At 44.1% G+C, this 14807-nt stretch overlaps 1 protein-coding gene across 1 annotated transcript in view; it reads left to right on the forward strand.

Moving 5' to 3' along the window:
• Window positions 1-14807, forward strand: part of LOC308266059 (uncharacterized protein) — a gene marked incomplete at both ends in the record, with an annotated part of 178896 nt that overhangs the window by 27618 nt on the left and 136471 nt on the right. The window contains 5 exons of the mRNA XM_080700095.1: window positions 1485-1597; window positions 5628-5790; window positions 8908-9020; window positions 9404-9539; window positions 9831-10034. Of these exons, the coding sequence (XP_080556221.1) occupies window positions 1485-1597; window positions 5628-5790; window positions 8908-9020; window positions 9404-9539; window positions 9831-10034 (729 nt within the window). The remainder of the gene's footprint in view (window positions 1-1484; window positions 1598-5627; window positions 5791-8907; window positions 9021-9403; window positions 9540-9830; window positions 10035-14807) is intronic.

The raw sequence follows: 14807 nt of genomic DNA on the forward strand, positions 1-14807 counted from the left end.
ATGAACGACCGTGCAGAGGAGATGGCATACATGCTGTGGTCAAGTTTAGTTGGTTGGGTGGAAAATTCATGCAGAAATATAGTGAAGAGATTTTGGGGGAGAGGGGTTGGAAGGGAGAAGTGAAGGCTAATTGTGAATGTTCATAAAGGCTGGACAAGAAAATCTGTGCTTTCTTCTATAAGTGACATGTACAAAGGTAATTTTTAGAAAGATTCATGTGGCATCAGGGTGTTAGTTGGATTTAAATCTACTGACTTATAAATGTTCTTGGAACTGACTGAAGGAAGAAAAATGTGAGCAATGTATTTTCAAGTTAACTTTTATGGTAAATAGACTGTAGAGAGAACTTAGAATACCTAATTCCTAGAGACATAAAATCCTAGATTTCAGAGCTAGGATATGAGGGAGTAGATAACACAAACTCTATCATCTTACATATTAGTTTCATTAATTATTCAGTAGATATTACATAGAGCATGTGCTCCTTTGTATCAGGACTTATATGGACACAGGAAATGAAACATTCTCAGTCCTTACTCCTGGGGAACAACATACAGTGAAGAAAAGAACAAAGAAGTAAATCTGTGTCTCTTAATTTGTGAATGACAGGAAGAAAAGCACAGGGGCAGAGAACAGTGGGTGGAGAGGGGCATGCTCCACTAGTGAACAGCAAGGTTCCTTGGTGGAGGTGTGAGTGGCCTCTGGACTGATATTTACTGAATGATAAGAATCCAGGCGTGCAAGCCACCCAAAGAGCTTTCCATGCAGGGAAAAGAAAATGGCACTGGTGTGAAGAGAGGAAACTGGGGCAACAATGCATTTTCTATTTCATTTTCCTGTGAGTGATAATTTGTGATCTCATCAAGTGTTTCCGTTACTTTTTTTATATTGATTTGTGTGTGTGTGTGTGTGTGTGTGTGTGTGTGTGTGTGTGTGTCTGGGGATGGAACCCAGGGGCATTTGGCCTCCAAGCTACACCCCCTGCCCTATTTTTTATTCTTTATTTTGAAACCGGGTCTCACTGAGTTGCAGAGGGCCTCACTAAGTAGCTGAGGCTGTCCGCGAACCGCGATCCTCTAGGTCTCAGCCTCCCGAACGCTGGGATTATAAGCGTGCGCCACCACGCCCGGCTATATTGATATTTGAACTCAGGATCATTCTACCTCAGAGCTATGGCCTCAGCCCTTTTTCATTTTTTATTTTGAAACATATCTTCACTAAGTTCCTGAGGCTGGCCTCAAACCTGCAATCCTCTGGTCTCAACCTTCCAAGTACTGGGACTATAGGTGTGTTCCATTGAGGTCAGTTTTCTGTCATTTTATGCTAACATAAAGACTTTATCAGAGCCCCAGAGCTAACATATTACCATTTTGAATGTTGAATACTACTTGGATAATATTACGATTAATTTTGTTTAATATGGCAGCTGGAGGAGGTGTAGGAATACCAGCTTGCATTTTAAGGCTCTGTTACTGTTTTGAAAGTATGTGGCAGTCAAGTACAAAGTTTGGCATCTCTGTGTTGGCCAGCATTCTGATTCTGAAGTTGGCAAGTGGCAACGAATACTCATGACCAACAGCATTCTTAAGGACCTTCTGTATCAAGGAGAGAAAACCTCATTGGATTGTCCAGCTTGACAGCCAGGAGAGAACACAATCTCTAACTGTAGCACAGCTTCAGAATAGTTCTGACCAATTCTCAGTGGATGCTTTTAATCAGTAACCTTTCTTTAGGGTATTAATTTTTTAGCAAAAAATTATTTTATTATAGCCTGAGATTTACAGAAGAATTGCAAAGGGATTACAAAGCATTCCTACATAGCCTGTGATCAGTGTCTCCTGTTACTCACATCTTACATTACTGTGGTAGAATTACCACACCTAAGGAGACAACATTTGTACATCACTCTTAACTAAACTAGGCTTAATTTGGATATCACCGGTTTTGCATTAATGTTCTTTTCTGTACCGGGATTCTATGTTTAATCATATCTCCCCAGTATCTTCTGGTCTGTGATAGTTTCTTAGTCTTTTTTTTATCATGACCTTGATAGTCTTTAGTAGCTCTGGCCAGAAAACTTATAGATGGATCCCTAAGTTGATTTTATCTGATGTTTTTATTGTATGGTTACACTGGGCTTATGTGTCAGAAGGACATCACAGAAGCAAAATGTGCTTATCATATCAGGGGAACATGCTTTCAACATGGCTTATCACTAGTCATATTAATTTTGCTCAGTTGGTTAAACTATTGGTATTTTCTGGGTTTCTCCACTATAGTTACCATTTTTCTCTTGAAGAATTTTTAAAAAATTAATTTAAAACTACATTGTTTACACATATTATTTTGTGAGACCTACAGAAAAGTTGCAAAGGTACTACAAAGTTCTCACACTCTCCTCTCAGCCTTTTAACATAACCGAAAAGTTAAATTCCTTTCCAACTACCTTGTCCCAAATCACCAGTCTTAGTCCCTTTCCTCAGAGGCAAAGACTATTAATGCTTCCAAGCCCTTTCAATGTATTTGCATGCATATGTATAGCTCCATAACAATATATAAAGAGGATAATTCTGTATTTTAGTTCTCTATATAAACAACATGTCACACCATGTGGATGCCTTTCTGCAACTTGCTTTTTGCATGTAACAATATGTCTCCAAGATCTGTCCCTGTTGTTCTTTTTAAGGGCTATGTGTTATTTTTCATCATGCCATAGATTACACAGTTCTTCCCATGGAAAGTAGTTGCCAAAGTAGCTTCTCCTATTAAAAAATGCCTAGCCAGGCATATCCCTGTAATCCCAGTATTTAAGAGGTTCAAGTACAGTAGGATTGTAAGTTAGATGCCAGCGTGCAGTAACATGGTAGACCCTGTTTCAAAATTAAAAATAAAATAGAGCTGGGGGTATAACTCAGAGGTATAACCCAGGGGTTCATTATTTAGTACTTCAAAAATAAAACAAAGTGATAATGAAACCAGGCCTATTGAACTTCTTATACATGTGCTTTTTAAGGTAGATATTTAGAAGTAGATATTTCTGGGTCACAGAATATGCACAAAAACTTCCCATGGACCCCACCAAAGATGGTTATACCTTCTCCCCACCAACAGCTTAGGAGAGATCCTGTTTTCCCACATTTTTTTTTTTTTAACAGTACTGGGGATGGAAACCAGGGGCATTCTACCTCCAAGTGACACCCCCAGCCCTATTTTTTATTCTTTATTTTGAATCAGGGCCTCACTGAGTTGCAAAGGCCTCACTAAATAGCTGAGGCTGGCTCCAAACCTGCACGATCCTCCTGTCTCAGCCTCCCAAATACTGGGATTACAAGTGTGCGCCACTATGCTCGGCTGTTTTCCCACTTTGTGTGTGTGTGTGTGTGTGTGTGTGTGTGTGTGTGTGTGGTACTGGGGTTCCTGGAAACCCTTCTACCTCCGGGCTACACTCCCAGACCTATTTTATATTTTTATTTGAAAACAGGGTCTCTTAAGGCAGTGAGTCTGGCTTCGAACCTGCGCGATCCTCCTGTCCCAGCCTCCCAAGCGCGGGGATTATAAGTGTGCGCCACAACGCCCGGCTGTTTTCCCACTCTGTGTGTGTGTGTGTGTGTGTGTGTGTGTGTGTGTGTGTGTGTGGTACTGGGGTTCCTGGAAGCCCTTCTACCTCTGGGCTACACTCCCAGACCTATTTTATATTTTTATTTGGAAACAGGGTCTCTTAAGGCAGTGAGTCTGGCTTCGAACCAGCGCGATCCTCCTGTCCCAGCCTCCCAAGCGCGGGGATTACAAGCGTGCACCACCACACCCGGCGTTTCCCCACATTTTTAACACACATTTTTAACATTGAATGTTTGGCCTTTAATAATGCTTGTAATAACTAGAGTTTGAATTAGGGCTTTTATTTGCTACTAACATTGAAGGCTGGCTTTTCTTTTTTTTAATTTTTTGTGGTACTGAGGTGGAACCCAGGGGCTTTCCACCTCCAGGCTGTACTTCCAGACATATTTTACACTTTCTTTGGAAACAGGGTCTCACTAAGTTGCTGAGAGCCTCACTAAGTAGCAAAGGCTGGCTTTGAACCTGTGCGGTACTTCTGTCTCTGCCTCCCAAGTGCTGGGATTATAAGCGTGCACCACCACGCCCAGCAGCTGGCTCTTCTTTTCTAATACAACTTCTACTTCCAGTTTTACTTTTTTAAAAAAAAATAGTTTTTCTGGAAATTTTTTGTTTATTTGTTTGTAGCACTGGGGATTGAACCCAAGGTCATTCTACCTCCAAGCTACACCTCCAGCCCTCTTTTTTATTCTTTATTTTGAAACAGGGTCTCACTAAGTTGCAGAGAGCCTCACTAAGTAGCTGGAGCTGGCCATGAACCTGTGATCCTCCTGTCTCGGCCTCCCAAGTACTGGGATTAAAAGCGTGTGCCACCACACCTGGCTTCAGATTTACTTTAAAGATCTGAGTTTGAGAATTTAGAAAAATAACAAATTTTCTTACAGTTGTTAATTGGGGATAATGTATAACTAGAATGTGATAATTCTGCTTTAAAATGGACTGTTAAGTTTTTTACTCTCCTTTGGAATTAGGGACAGAACTCAGGGGCACTCTATCTCTGAACTACATCCTCAGTCCTATTTTACTTTTTATTTGGAAACAGAGTCTTGCTAAGTTATTACACACTGACCTTGAACCTGAAATCCTCCCAAACATCTCAAGTACTGGGATTACAGGTGTGCACCACCATGATCCATCTTCTTAATTATTTAGCGGTCATCCTGGTCAGGACAAGGAATGGACTGGCGAGGCCTATGTGAATCCTTCTGAACGTGTAATGTGTTAGATCAAGAGATTTGTTGCCATGCCATTCCCCAAGAAAACAAATTCTTATTAAAATGTCTATGTATGGCTATTGTGTTCCAATATAGATGATAGTATTTATTATTTATTTATTTAGGTGCCGAGGATTGAACCCAAGGGCATTCTACCTCTGAGATATACCTCCAGCCCTTTATTATTCTATTTATTTATTTATGTATTTATGTATGTATTTATTTATTTATTTGGATGGGTCTGGGAATGGAACCCAGGGGCATTCGACCACCGAACTATACCCCCTACCCTATTTTTTATTTTTTATTCTGAAACAGGGTATCACTAAGTTGCAGAGGGCCTCACTAAGTAGCTGAGGCTGTCTGCGAACCATAATCCTCCAGTCTCAGCCTCCCAAATGCTGGGATTACAAGCATGTGTCACCACGCCCAGCTTATTCTTTTTATTTTGAAGCAGGGTCTTGATAAATTGCTGAGGCTGGTGTTGAACTTGCAATCCTCCCTGTCTCAAACTCCCAAGTACTGGGATCACAGGGATGAGCCATCACACAAAGCTTAATCATGATATTTTAGAAAGATATGGTTTAAGCCAGGCATGGTGGTGCACACTTGTAAAAGTGTAGTAGATTTCAGAGGTGGAATGCCCCTGGGTTCCATCCCCAGTACCGCAATAAGTAAGCATGCAAGCAAGATAGATAGACAGATATATATATATATATATATATATATATATATATATATATATATATATGGATGATAAGTTTAAATTGGTCACTATTTTTTGGTCTTATGCTGCAGTATGGTGACAGGAAACAGCACATCTAGGCTGCAGAGTCAGGGAGCAGGGCAGGACCTCTTTCTTGGCCTCTTCTCAGTGGCTGTCCCCAAAGGAAGAAGGAGCAGCCACAGCGTTTCCCTGTTTGCTACTGCTCCCTCCCTCTCCAGAGACAACACAAGACAGGTGTGCACAGGAGTGTCCTATACAGGAGTTCTGATATGTAAGGCGTTCAAGGAAACAGAAAATACCTTTTTCCTGGTTCTCTTCATCAAATGTAATGGGATATTTACTCTTAAAAACAAATATTTTTATCTAGGCATGATGATGCATGCCTGTAACCCCAGTACTTGGGAGGCTGAGACAGGAGGATCACAGGTATGAGGCTAGGCTCAGCAACTTAGTGAAGATCTATTTCAAAATAAAAAAATAAAATCGGGCTGTAGGGCTGAGGATGCAGTTCCCAGGTAGAACATCCCTGGGTTCAATCCCCAGTAACACACACACACACACACACACACACACACACACACACACACACCAAGAACAAATATTGTCTTATGAAAGTAGTGACAGGTATTTACAACAGAAAATGTGGGCAGCAGAAAAATCACAAGGAAGAAAGTAAATTCGACCATTATTGTACCACCTAAAATAACAACAACATTATTAATATTCAGTATATATCCTTCCTTTCTCTTTTGTCTGTGGATAAGCACACATCAGTTGTAGAGACATTTGGGGTGGGAGTTGCACAGCAGACTTACTTTTCCCTTAATTATTCCTTCTATTTCCCTATCCACTGTCGTTGCCAACTTCCCAGAAGGAAATAAGATTTGTAGTCAGTGGAAATCTCAGAACTCAAAATACATGAACTCAACCATGTTGACAAAGACTCAGGGTAAAGGTCAAGGAAGGTCAAAGGTAAACCTACCAGAAAGAGAGAGTGAACACAGGAGGTGTTGACATTCTGGACTGGGGGCAGCTTGCTGCTTGGCTGCCACGTCTCCATCCCGGGGGCATATGCTCCTGGACTTCTGATATTTCCAAAGTGGTCTCCTTTCATGGGCTGTGATCAGTTCTCTTTTCTGGAGGATGTCAGCTCTCTCCTTTCCCTCCTCCCAGCCTCTCTGTGCCCCTTTCCTTTCTCCCTGGCAGTCTGCTGGCCCAGCAGTGTTTTTGTGGTTTGTTCATCCTTCAAATGTCTTTCTCTGCAACTCGATGTCACTCTCTGTTGTTTCCTGTATAATTCTGGGTAATTTTAGAAGCAGCCAAAAAAGTCACAACCTCACCAGAGAAAGAATGTGTCTCTGAGCCTTCCTTCTGAGACCACACAGGGCCATGTTGAACTGCAGACCCACGGGACACCACCCCAAACTTACAGGAATTGTCAAAATCCTGTTCCCTTCATGGAGCGTTTTTTGCAGTGTTTTTATTTATTTTTATTTTTATTTATTTATTGGTGGTACTGGGGATGGAGCCTAGGGGCTTTTCTACCTCCGGGATACACTCCCAGACCTATTTTATACTTTATTTGGAAACAGGGTCTCACTAAGTTGCTGAGAGCCTCACTCAGTAGCTGAGGCTGGCTTTCAACCGTGTGATCCTCCGGTCTCTGCCTCCCAAGTGCTGGGATTATAAGCGTGCGCCACCACACCCAGCCTTTGCAGTGTTTTAAAAACAGATATTTTCTTTGCTTTGGGATGATGATCTCGTGTTTGTGTTTTTAGGAATGGTAGTGTACCATGTCACCACACAGGGTCTGTTCTAGTCCTTGGGTGGTAGCACGCTTACCCAGAAACCCACTGATGTACATTATTACCTGGAACCCACAGGGGCTAACTCCCCACAGGCAGAAAGAGCCACCACTGATGGAGAAGGAGAACCAACATTCTCACTCAATTATTTTTCCCAGTGTTCTTGTCAAAATTGTCCTTCCCACTGTCAGTCATACAGTCTGGGAGTAGTCTATCTTTAGAGCATTGGGAACCATATTAGTTAAAATTGAGTTTGGTGTTGTTGGTGGTAGTCCCAAGGACTGAGGCGTTGGAAATTTCTCTTTTTCTCCCTCGGTTTAACATGTTGATCATGTGAAAGTTCAGAGCTGGTAGGCAGCTCTGCTCCACAGAGCCCTCAGGCAGCTCAGCTCTGTCTGGCCTGGAGTTCCAACAAACATGGCTCCATACTCGAGACCAGCACCTGGTCTGAGATGGAGCTCCATAGCCATAGTCTTATTCTAAGCAGCGACGTGGAGACTGGGGGTGGGGAAGCTGCAGCATACCCCCCTCCAATTCCGCTAGTCACATAGTGACACCGAGCTACAGGAGACACTTGGAAGTGTCATCTTTATCTGAGTGGCCAGTGACAAGATAAGCATCTTTGCTGGAGGAAAATGGTACTGGAGGACAACCAACAGTTTCTGCCATAAAGACTTGTTGCAATTCCAAGAACCAACTATTAGAGCACAGGAGACCACAAGAGGTCTCCAGTCTAGGCCATGGCGGGGAATCAGCGCCACTATGAGAAAGCATCCCTGTAAGAATGAGGTGTATGCCAGGGAACAACAGAGAGGACAGCCAGGAGGAGGCTGCTCAGGGGACCGAGCACAGGACCATGAACAAAATTACTTTTGTCAGTTATCCTTGGATCTACGAGTGCATGGCTGCACCCTTCTCAGTCCTCAGAAAGAGGACTGTGGAAGTTAAGCGTAAACCATGAATTCTGGAGACATCCTAGGGGGCTGGCTGGCTGCCTCAACTCACAGAGGAGAGCACTTGAGCATCTGGCAGACACCAGGCACCAAGCCTCAGGCTTTATATACATCCTATCACTCAGTCTCACAGCAATCTCTCATCATTTCCCATCATCCTGACATTTCACAAGTGAGGAAATAGGCTGGAGACTTCAACTGAGTGAATCCAGCAAATGAGAAAAAAGGGCTTAAATCCATTGGTCTCTTTATAGAACCTAGAGGTTCAAAGTTCTAAGCATTTATGTGCTTGAAAAATGTGTGTTTTGACTTTTTGTAACGTGAATAATCATGTAAAAGGCAGGAAATCGGGTGGATATCTGAAAGCTATGAATACTTTTGCAAAACAAAACTAGCTTGGTGAAAACGGTGACCCTCTGTTTTATAAATCGGGATTTTCTTATGTCAGGTTGAAATGGATTAAAGGGCTTTTCTACTAATGCATCTAAATATGGTCGGATCATGAGGTTTAATTTTACAATGACTTGACTGCGATTTTGTTAATAATTTTGCAAATGTTTATGTAATTGCACAAGTCCTCATTTTTTTGACAGAATGAAAATATGAAGGATGATGAACTTTCAATGGAACAAAATGAAACTGCCCTCGCACAAATAAGTCTTAGTCAGCATGCTGATGGGCCTCTCCAGCAGAAGAAAGAGACAGGGTAAAATTAAATGATTTTGCTTGACTCACGGAAATGGATTAAAAAACCGTGGGGAAAACTGAGTGACATTAATATGCAGCTTACATGTTAACTCAAAAATATTTGAAGTTGAAATGAAAGCAAGACTGTTTAAAACAGGTCAGACAACTAAATTAATGTTTCACTCCAGGACTGTGTTTTTAACAGAGTAACTAATTGCTAAGAGAGATTTCTTTTTGTATTTGTACACCTAGAGTAGTTATTTCCCCTCCAGTGCATTTTTAAAGGGCAGCTATTGTGACATTCCTTTATGTTTAAATAAAATGACTTCAGTTTGGTGCGTGTAAGTTTCTGAACTGCTTCTAGGTGAAAGGTTTTCATTATATTTCTCCTGCTTACCAAAGGCACAACTATGCAGTGACACTACAATTGCTGGGCTCGGATGATGGGACTGAGCCCGGCGACAGGAACCCTGTCTTGATGAGAGGGGCCTACTTGTCCTTTCTGTACCTGCGCCACCTACGCATCAGGGAGCTGCAGGTATGCGAATGGCCGGGCACGCTGGTTTCAGTAATGAAGTATTGGCGGTGTAGCCAGGGGGCTTTCCTGCTCTTCAGTACTAGTGCATTTTTATGCTTTCGCTCATTTTTATTCTTTTGTGCTGGTGTTTGTTTGTTGACATGAAATCAGCCCCTTTCTGCGTTAGTGGGTTCTCTCCTGTACTGTAGGAAACCTGTACTGTTGACCAGGTTAAGGCCCCATCAGGTTTTTCTCTGTGGGGTGGGGCAGAGCAAAGGGTGGGGTGCTGATTCTGTTCCTTCTTCATTTCAGCGCATCTGCTTAGGAATTCTGAACTATTTCAGATCGGTTGAGAGAACTTTGACCATCAACACTGCAGGTCTTACCTTGGTTTCTGGAGAGCTGGTTCCCACCATGGAAGACAGTTCTTGGGTAAATATAGCAAAAGGAGGTGTGGGTGCTTTGCAAGGCCTGGGAGCTCACCACTACGTCCACGGGACAGCTGCACAGTACAAGGTAAGGGGTTAGGTTAGCATTTCACTCCCAGTATCCAGGATGATCTTCTCTTTTAGGTCTTGTTCCCTAACAAGTACCCCCCAACCACTATCCCTTCACTCTGCAGTCGTCTCCACCTCCACCCCCTCCCGCCCTCCTGCTTTATCCTAACTAACCAACCCCAGTTCGTTCACCCTCAGTGGAGCCACAGAGGAACATGAAGACACTTTTAAACGGGCTGGGTATGTTGGCACACATCTATAATCCCAACACTTGGAAGCCTGTTCACAGGGAATCACAGGTTCAAGGCCAGTCTCAGCAATGTAGTGAGACTCTCAGCAGCCTAGTGAGAACTTGTTTAAAAATAAAAAGGGCTGGGTGTAGCTCGGAGGTAAAATACTCTTGGGTTCAACCCCAACTACCACCAAACAAACAAGCAAAAACCACAACACATATGCAAGATACGTCTTTCTCTGATAATATCAATCCTATTACAGTTGTGATATGTTATTATGCTAGTTGATTCTTTTCTGTTTGATAAATTTTTATTGGCGCATTGTAGCCATAAATCTCAATGGGATAAAAAAAACTTATGGAGATATACATGCACACGTCACCCCATCAGCCCCTACCCAATCTCTAACGCCTCCCCTCCCCCTCCCTCCTACCCTTGCTTGGCTTCCTGATTGACTATGATATGTTTAAGTACATCATGTGCTTTAAAGAGTTTCCCTTATCCCCCCCCCCCTTATCCCCTCAGATATGTCACCTTCATGGCTCCTCTATAGGGTCCCTTCTTCATCTAGAGTTCCTCCTGTTACCCATTTCTCCCTAGTATTTTGCACATTAATAAAAGCATCTGATATCTTATTTTTTGTGACATTTCACTGTATATGCCATAATTTTGTTCTCCCTTATGGCTAGGCAAAATTCCATTGTGTATATATCCCATAGTTCTGAAATCCACTCATTCGTTGAAGGACATCTTGGCTGGTTCCACAGTGTGGCAATGGTGAACTGTGCAGCTATGAACATGGTTGTTCATGCGTTAGTTTGGTATTTTGGTTTTCATTCTTTCTGGTAGATACCCAGAGGTGGTATTGCTGGATCATATGGTAAGTTTGTTTTCCTCCTTCTGAGGATCTTCTATACTGTTCTCCAAAGTGGTTGCACCAACTTGCAATCCCACCAACAATGTATTAGAGCTTCTATTTCTCCACACTTAATCCCACTTACTGAAAACCTGAAAGCCAGAAGGTGAGTAACTTTGACAGGATGATCCACCCACAACCAATTTTTTAAAAATAGAGGTCACTTATGTGGGGCGTGGTGGTGCACGCTTGTAATCCCCGCACTTGGGAGGCGGAGACAGGAGGATCGTGTAGGTTCGAAGCCAGCTGCGCTGGCTTAAGAGACCCTGTTTCCAAAAATAAAAAGTATAAAATAGGTCTGGGAGTGTAGCCTGGAGGTAGAAGGGTTTCCAGGAACCCCAAGTACCACCAAATAAATAAATAAATTAATTAATTAATAAAATAAAATAAAATAGAGGTCACTTGGATCTGGAAATCTGCTGAGAAATTAGGTGAGGCAGTGGCAGCTTCTATTGCTTCCTGGCCACACAGTTGAAGAAACCTGCTGGCCCTTTGCTGTGAAGCAGGCCCCAGTTCCAGGCCTGCTGTGCAACAGGCTCCGGGCCTTGCTGGCTCCAGACCCATCCTCACCGCCCTGCAGGCTCTGGTTCCTGTCACTGTGGGCATGAAGTTTACAGAGGTCCCCATTTTTCCACACACACACACACACACACACACACACACACACACACACACATTTGTACACATATAATTTAGTAGGAGAACAGAGCACATATCATTGGCAGAAGCTGAGAGCCCAATTCCCTAGCAGCAATGGATTTTATCTCCCCACTGAAAGCAGAGGCTCACAGACTCACCATGGAGAGCGGGATCCGCTGCTCCAAGCACGTCCTGACCCCCAGCGCAGCGCAGAGGAGCGCAGTGGCCATGAGCTGAGGTCTCCCGGGACACCCAGCGCAGCGAATCGGCCCAGTAATACAGATGGGGCTTCCTCCGACTTGCCCCAGACATTTTCTTACATAGAGTGTTGTCTAGAATTCCTGCACATGTGCAGCAAGAGCAGTCTACTTTTGGGGAGATTTCAAAAATTCAAGGTGGATTTGGTTGGATTTGTCTGCCTCTCCCAAATACTGGCCACCACCGCTACCACCATTTTGGTTGTCTCCACAAAACTTTTTCTTACATAGTATGTTGTTCAGAGTTCCTGAGCCTGTGTGGCAGGAACAGTCTACTTTTGGAGAGATTTCTTCAAAAATTCAAGGTGGATTTGGTTGGCTCTGTCTACCTCTCCTGAATACTGGCTGCCGCCTTCTTGGTCTCTCCTAGAGTATGTTGTTGTTAAGTATTCCTGTGCATGTGTGGCAGGAGCAGTCTGCTTTCTGATCTCCTCTGGGATGTCCATCCAAAAATCAATTTTCTTGTAGTGGTGGGCTCCGCACTGCAGTCTTGCCTCTAATTCCACCATTTTCCACTCTCTCTCCTATATTTCAGATAGGAAGTCATGACTGGAAATGTTTCTGTGTGTTGTCCCAATCAGCTATTAAATAAAAATATGTTGTCCAGGGTTTCTCGGGGTGGGGGATGCATATCCTATTCGGCCACTGCTAACCATCACCCTTGCAGCCCTGGTCGCCGCTGCAGCTGCAACTGCAGCCACTGCCATCTTCCTCCCTCTTCAATATATTTTAATAAAGGAAAACAGTACATGTCTTTTGCAGGAGTTGGGGGCCCAAATACTTGGTAGCAATGTGTTTTATCTCCCCTCCAAGAGCTGAGGCCCACAGCTTCACCATGGAGAGCAGGTTCTGCTGCTCCAGGTGCACCCAGCCCCAGCGCTGCGCAGAGGAGCGCGGCGGCCAGGAGCACCCTTGGCCACCGGGGCGCGCGACATTGGCCTATTCGACAATGCCGGGCTCCATCTGACGTGCCCCGAACATTTTTCTTGCAGAGTATGTTGTCCAGAGTTCCTGAGCATGTGGGGCAGGTGCAGTCTACTTTTGGGGAGATTTGCTCAAAAGTTCAGGGTAGATTACAATGAATCTACCTGCCTCTCCCTGATACTGGCCACTGCCGCCGCCACCATCTTGGCCCTCCTCCTGAGCATTTTTCTTACATAGTATGTTGTCCAGAATTCCTGAGCATGTGGGCAGGAGCAGTCTTTTTTGGGGAGATTTCTCCAACAGTTCAAGGTGGGTTGAATTGGTTTTATCTAGCTCTCCTAAATACTGGCCGCTGCTGTCGCCGCCATCACCATCTTGGTCCATCTCTTCTTTCTTATATTTTAGTTGGAAGTCATGGCTATAAATGTCTCTATATATTGTCCCAATCAGATATTAAACCAAAATCTGATGTCCAGGGTTTCTCAGAGGAATACCTGTCCTATTTGGCCGCTGCCAGCTATTGTTGCTGTGGACGCGGTTGCCACTGCAACTGCGGCCGCCACCATCTTCAAATCTCCAATCTGATTTTTAAAACATTCTTTCCAAAGAGTTCTTTCTCAGATTGTCTGTGGGGGTGGGGGAGTGGGGTAGGGGTAGAAATACAGGAAGCAGGAGACAAATACCGCCCTGCCCATTGATCGAAGGAAGAGTTTCCGGGGTAATGCTATATTTCTTTCCGATTCTCTCATAAATAAAAATAATGTCACCCTCGAGAGCTACCAGCTGCTTTTGCTTTAGCTGGAGATAGTCAAGGCAGTGGCTGGCTGTCAGAGCCCTCAGTGTGGGTTAGCCATATGCCACTGGTGTGGCTTGTCAGCATTTGCACCCAGACATCCAGCCCCAATGGTGCGATTATTCCCACGTAGTGGAAAGAGAAGCACAGATGTGAATCTGTGCGGCTGATCTCACCAGGCCTGGGACACAGCTGCTGGGAGGAAAACTACTGGGCTTGCCAGACATGGGAAAATATCTGAAGGTGGGGACCCCTTCTCTGGCCGCTGGCCCTTGGCCCAGTGTGTCTGGTCCCATAGATTAAGTCTTGGGCTGACATTAGTGACCATTCACTCAATAATAATACCAGAAAAAAGAAGGCACTTACAATCTGTCATGGACACTTTGCCACTTCATGAGCCTGCTTAAAGTCCTGTGGCAGAGTAGAAAGAGCCCCAGATGAGGCAGCAGGCTTTTCCTGGCTGTTGCTGTTGGACCCTGAGTGTGGCTTCTCCAGCCTGAGGCCTGGCAGCCCCTGGTGTGTTTGGAACCTGCTGGCCCGTGGCCTGATCATTGCAGATGCTGCTGTAAGGAGGTGGTGGGAGGTGAGAAGAAGAAGAAGAGAATGCAGAGGAGAATGAGCCAGACCTGGGCTGGGCTCTCCTTAGGAAGTGGGACCAGTTCCAACATCTGTGGGGAACAGAGAAGAATTTTAAATAGGAGAATATTTGTCCTCATCGCTTGGTAAATTTCTCTGGGATCTTTGCCCAAATGTAATCATACTTATTTCCTTGCTTGAAGTCACACATGAGTTTCCTGTTTCTCACAAGATAAAGTCCAGGCTCCTTGGTGACATTTACAGGGCAGAGCACAAACCGGCTCCTGCTAACTCTTGGACCTCGTTTCCCTCCACCGTTCCTATACTCTCATCTCACAGAGCAGCGCCTGGACCTCCTCTGAATGGGCAGAGCTGTTCACATCTCTGGGCTCCTCTGGCCCTAACCTCCGCTCTCCTGGGAAATGCCTGCTCTGATTGGAGTGCATTCAAATGT

This window comes from Muscardinus avellanarius, assembly GCF_963383645.1.
Source record: "Muscardinus avellanarius genome assembly, chromosome: 8".
NCBI lineage: Eukaryota > Metazoa > Chordata > Mammalia > Rodentia > Gliridae > Muscardinus > Muscardinus avellanarius.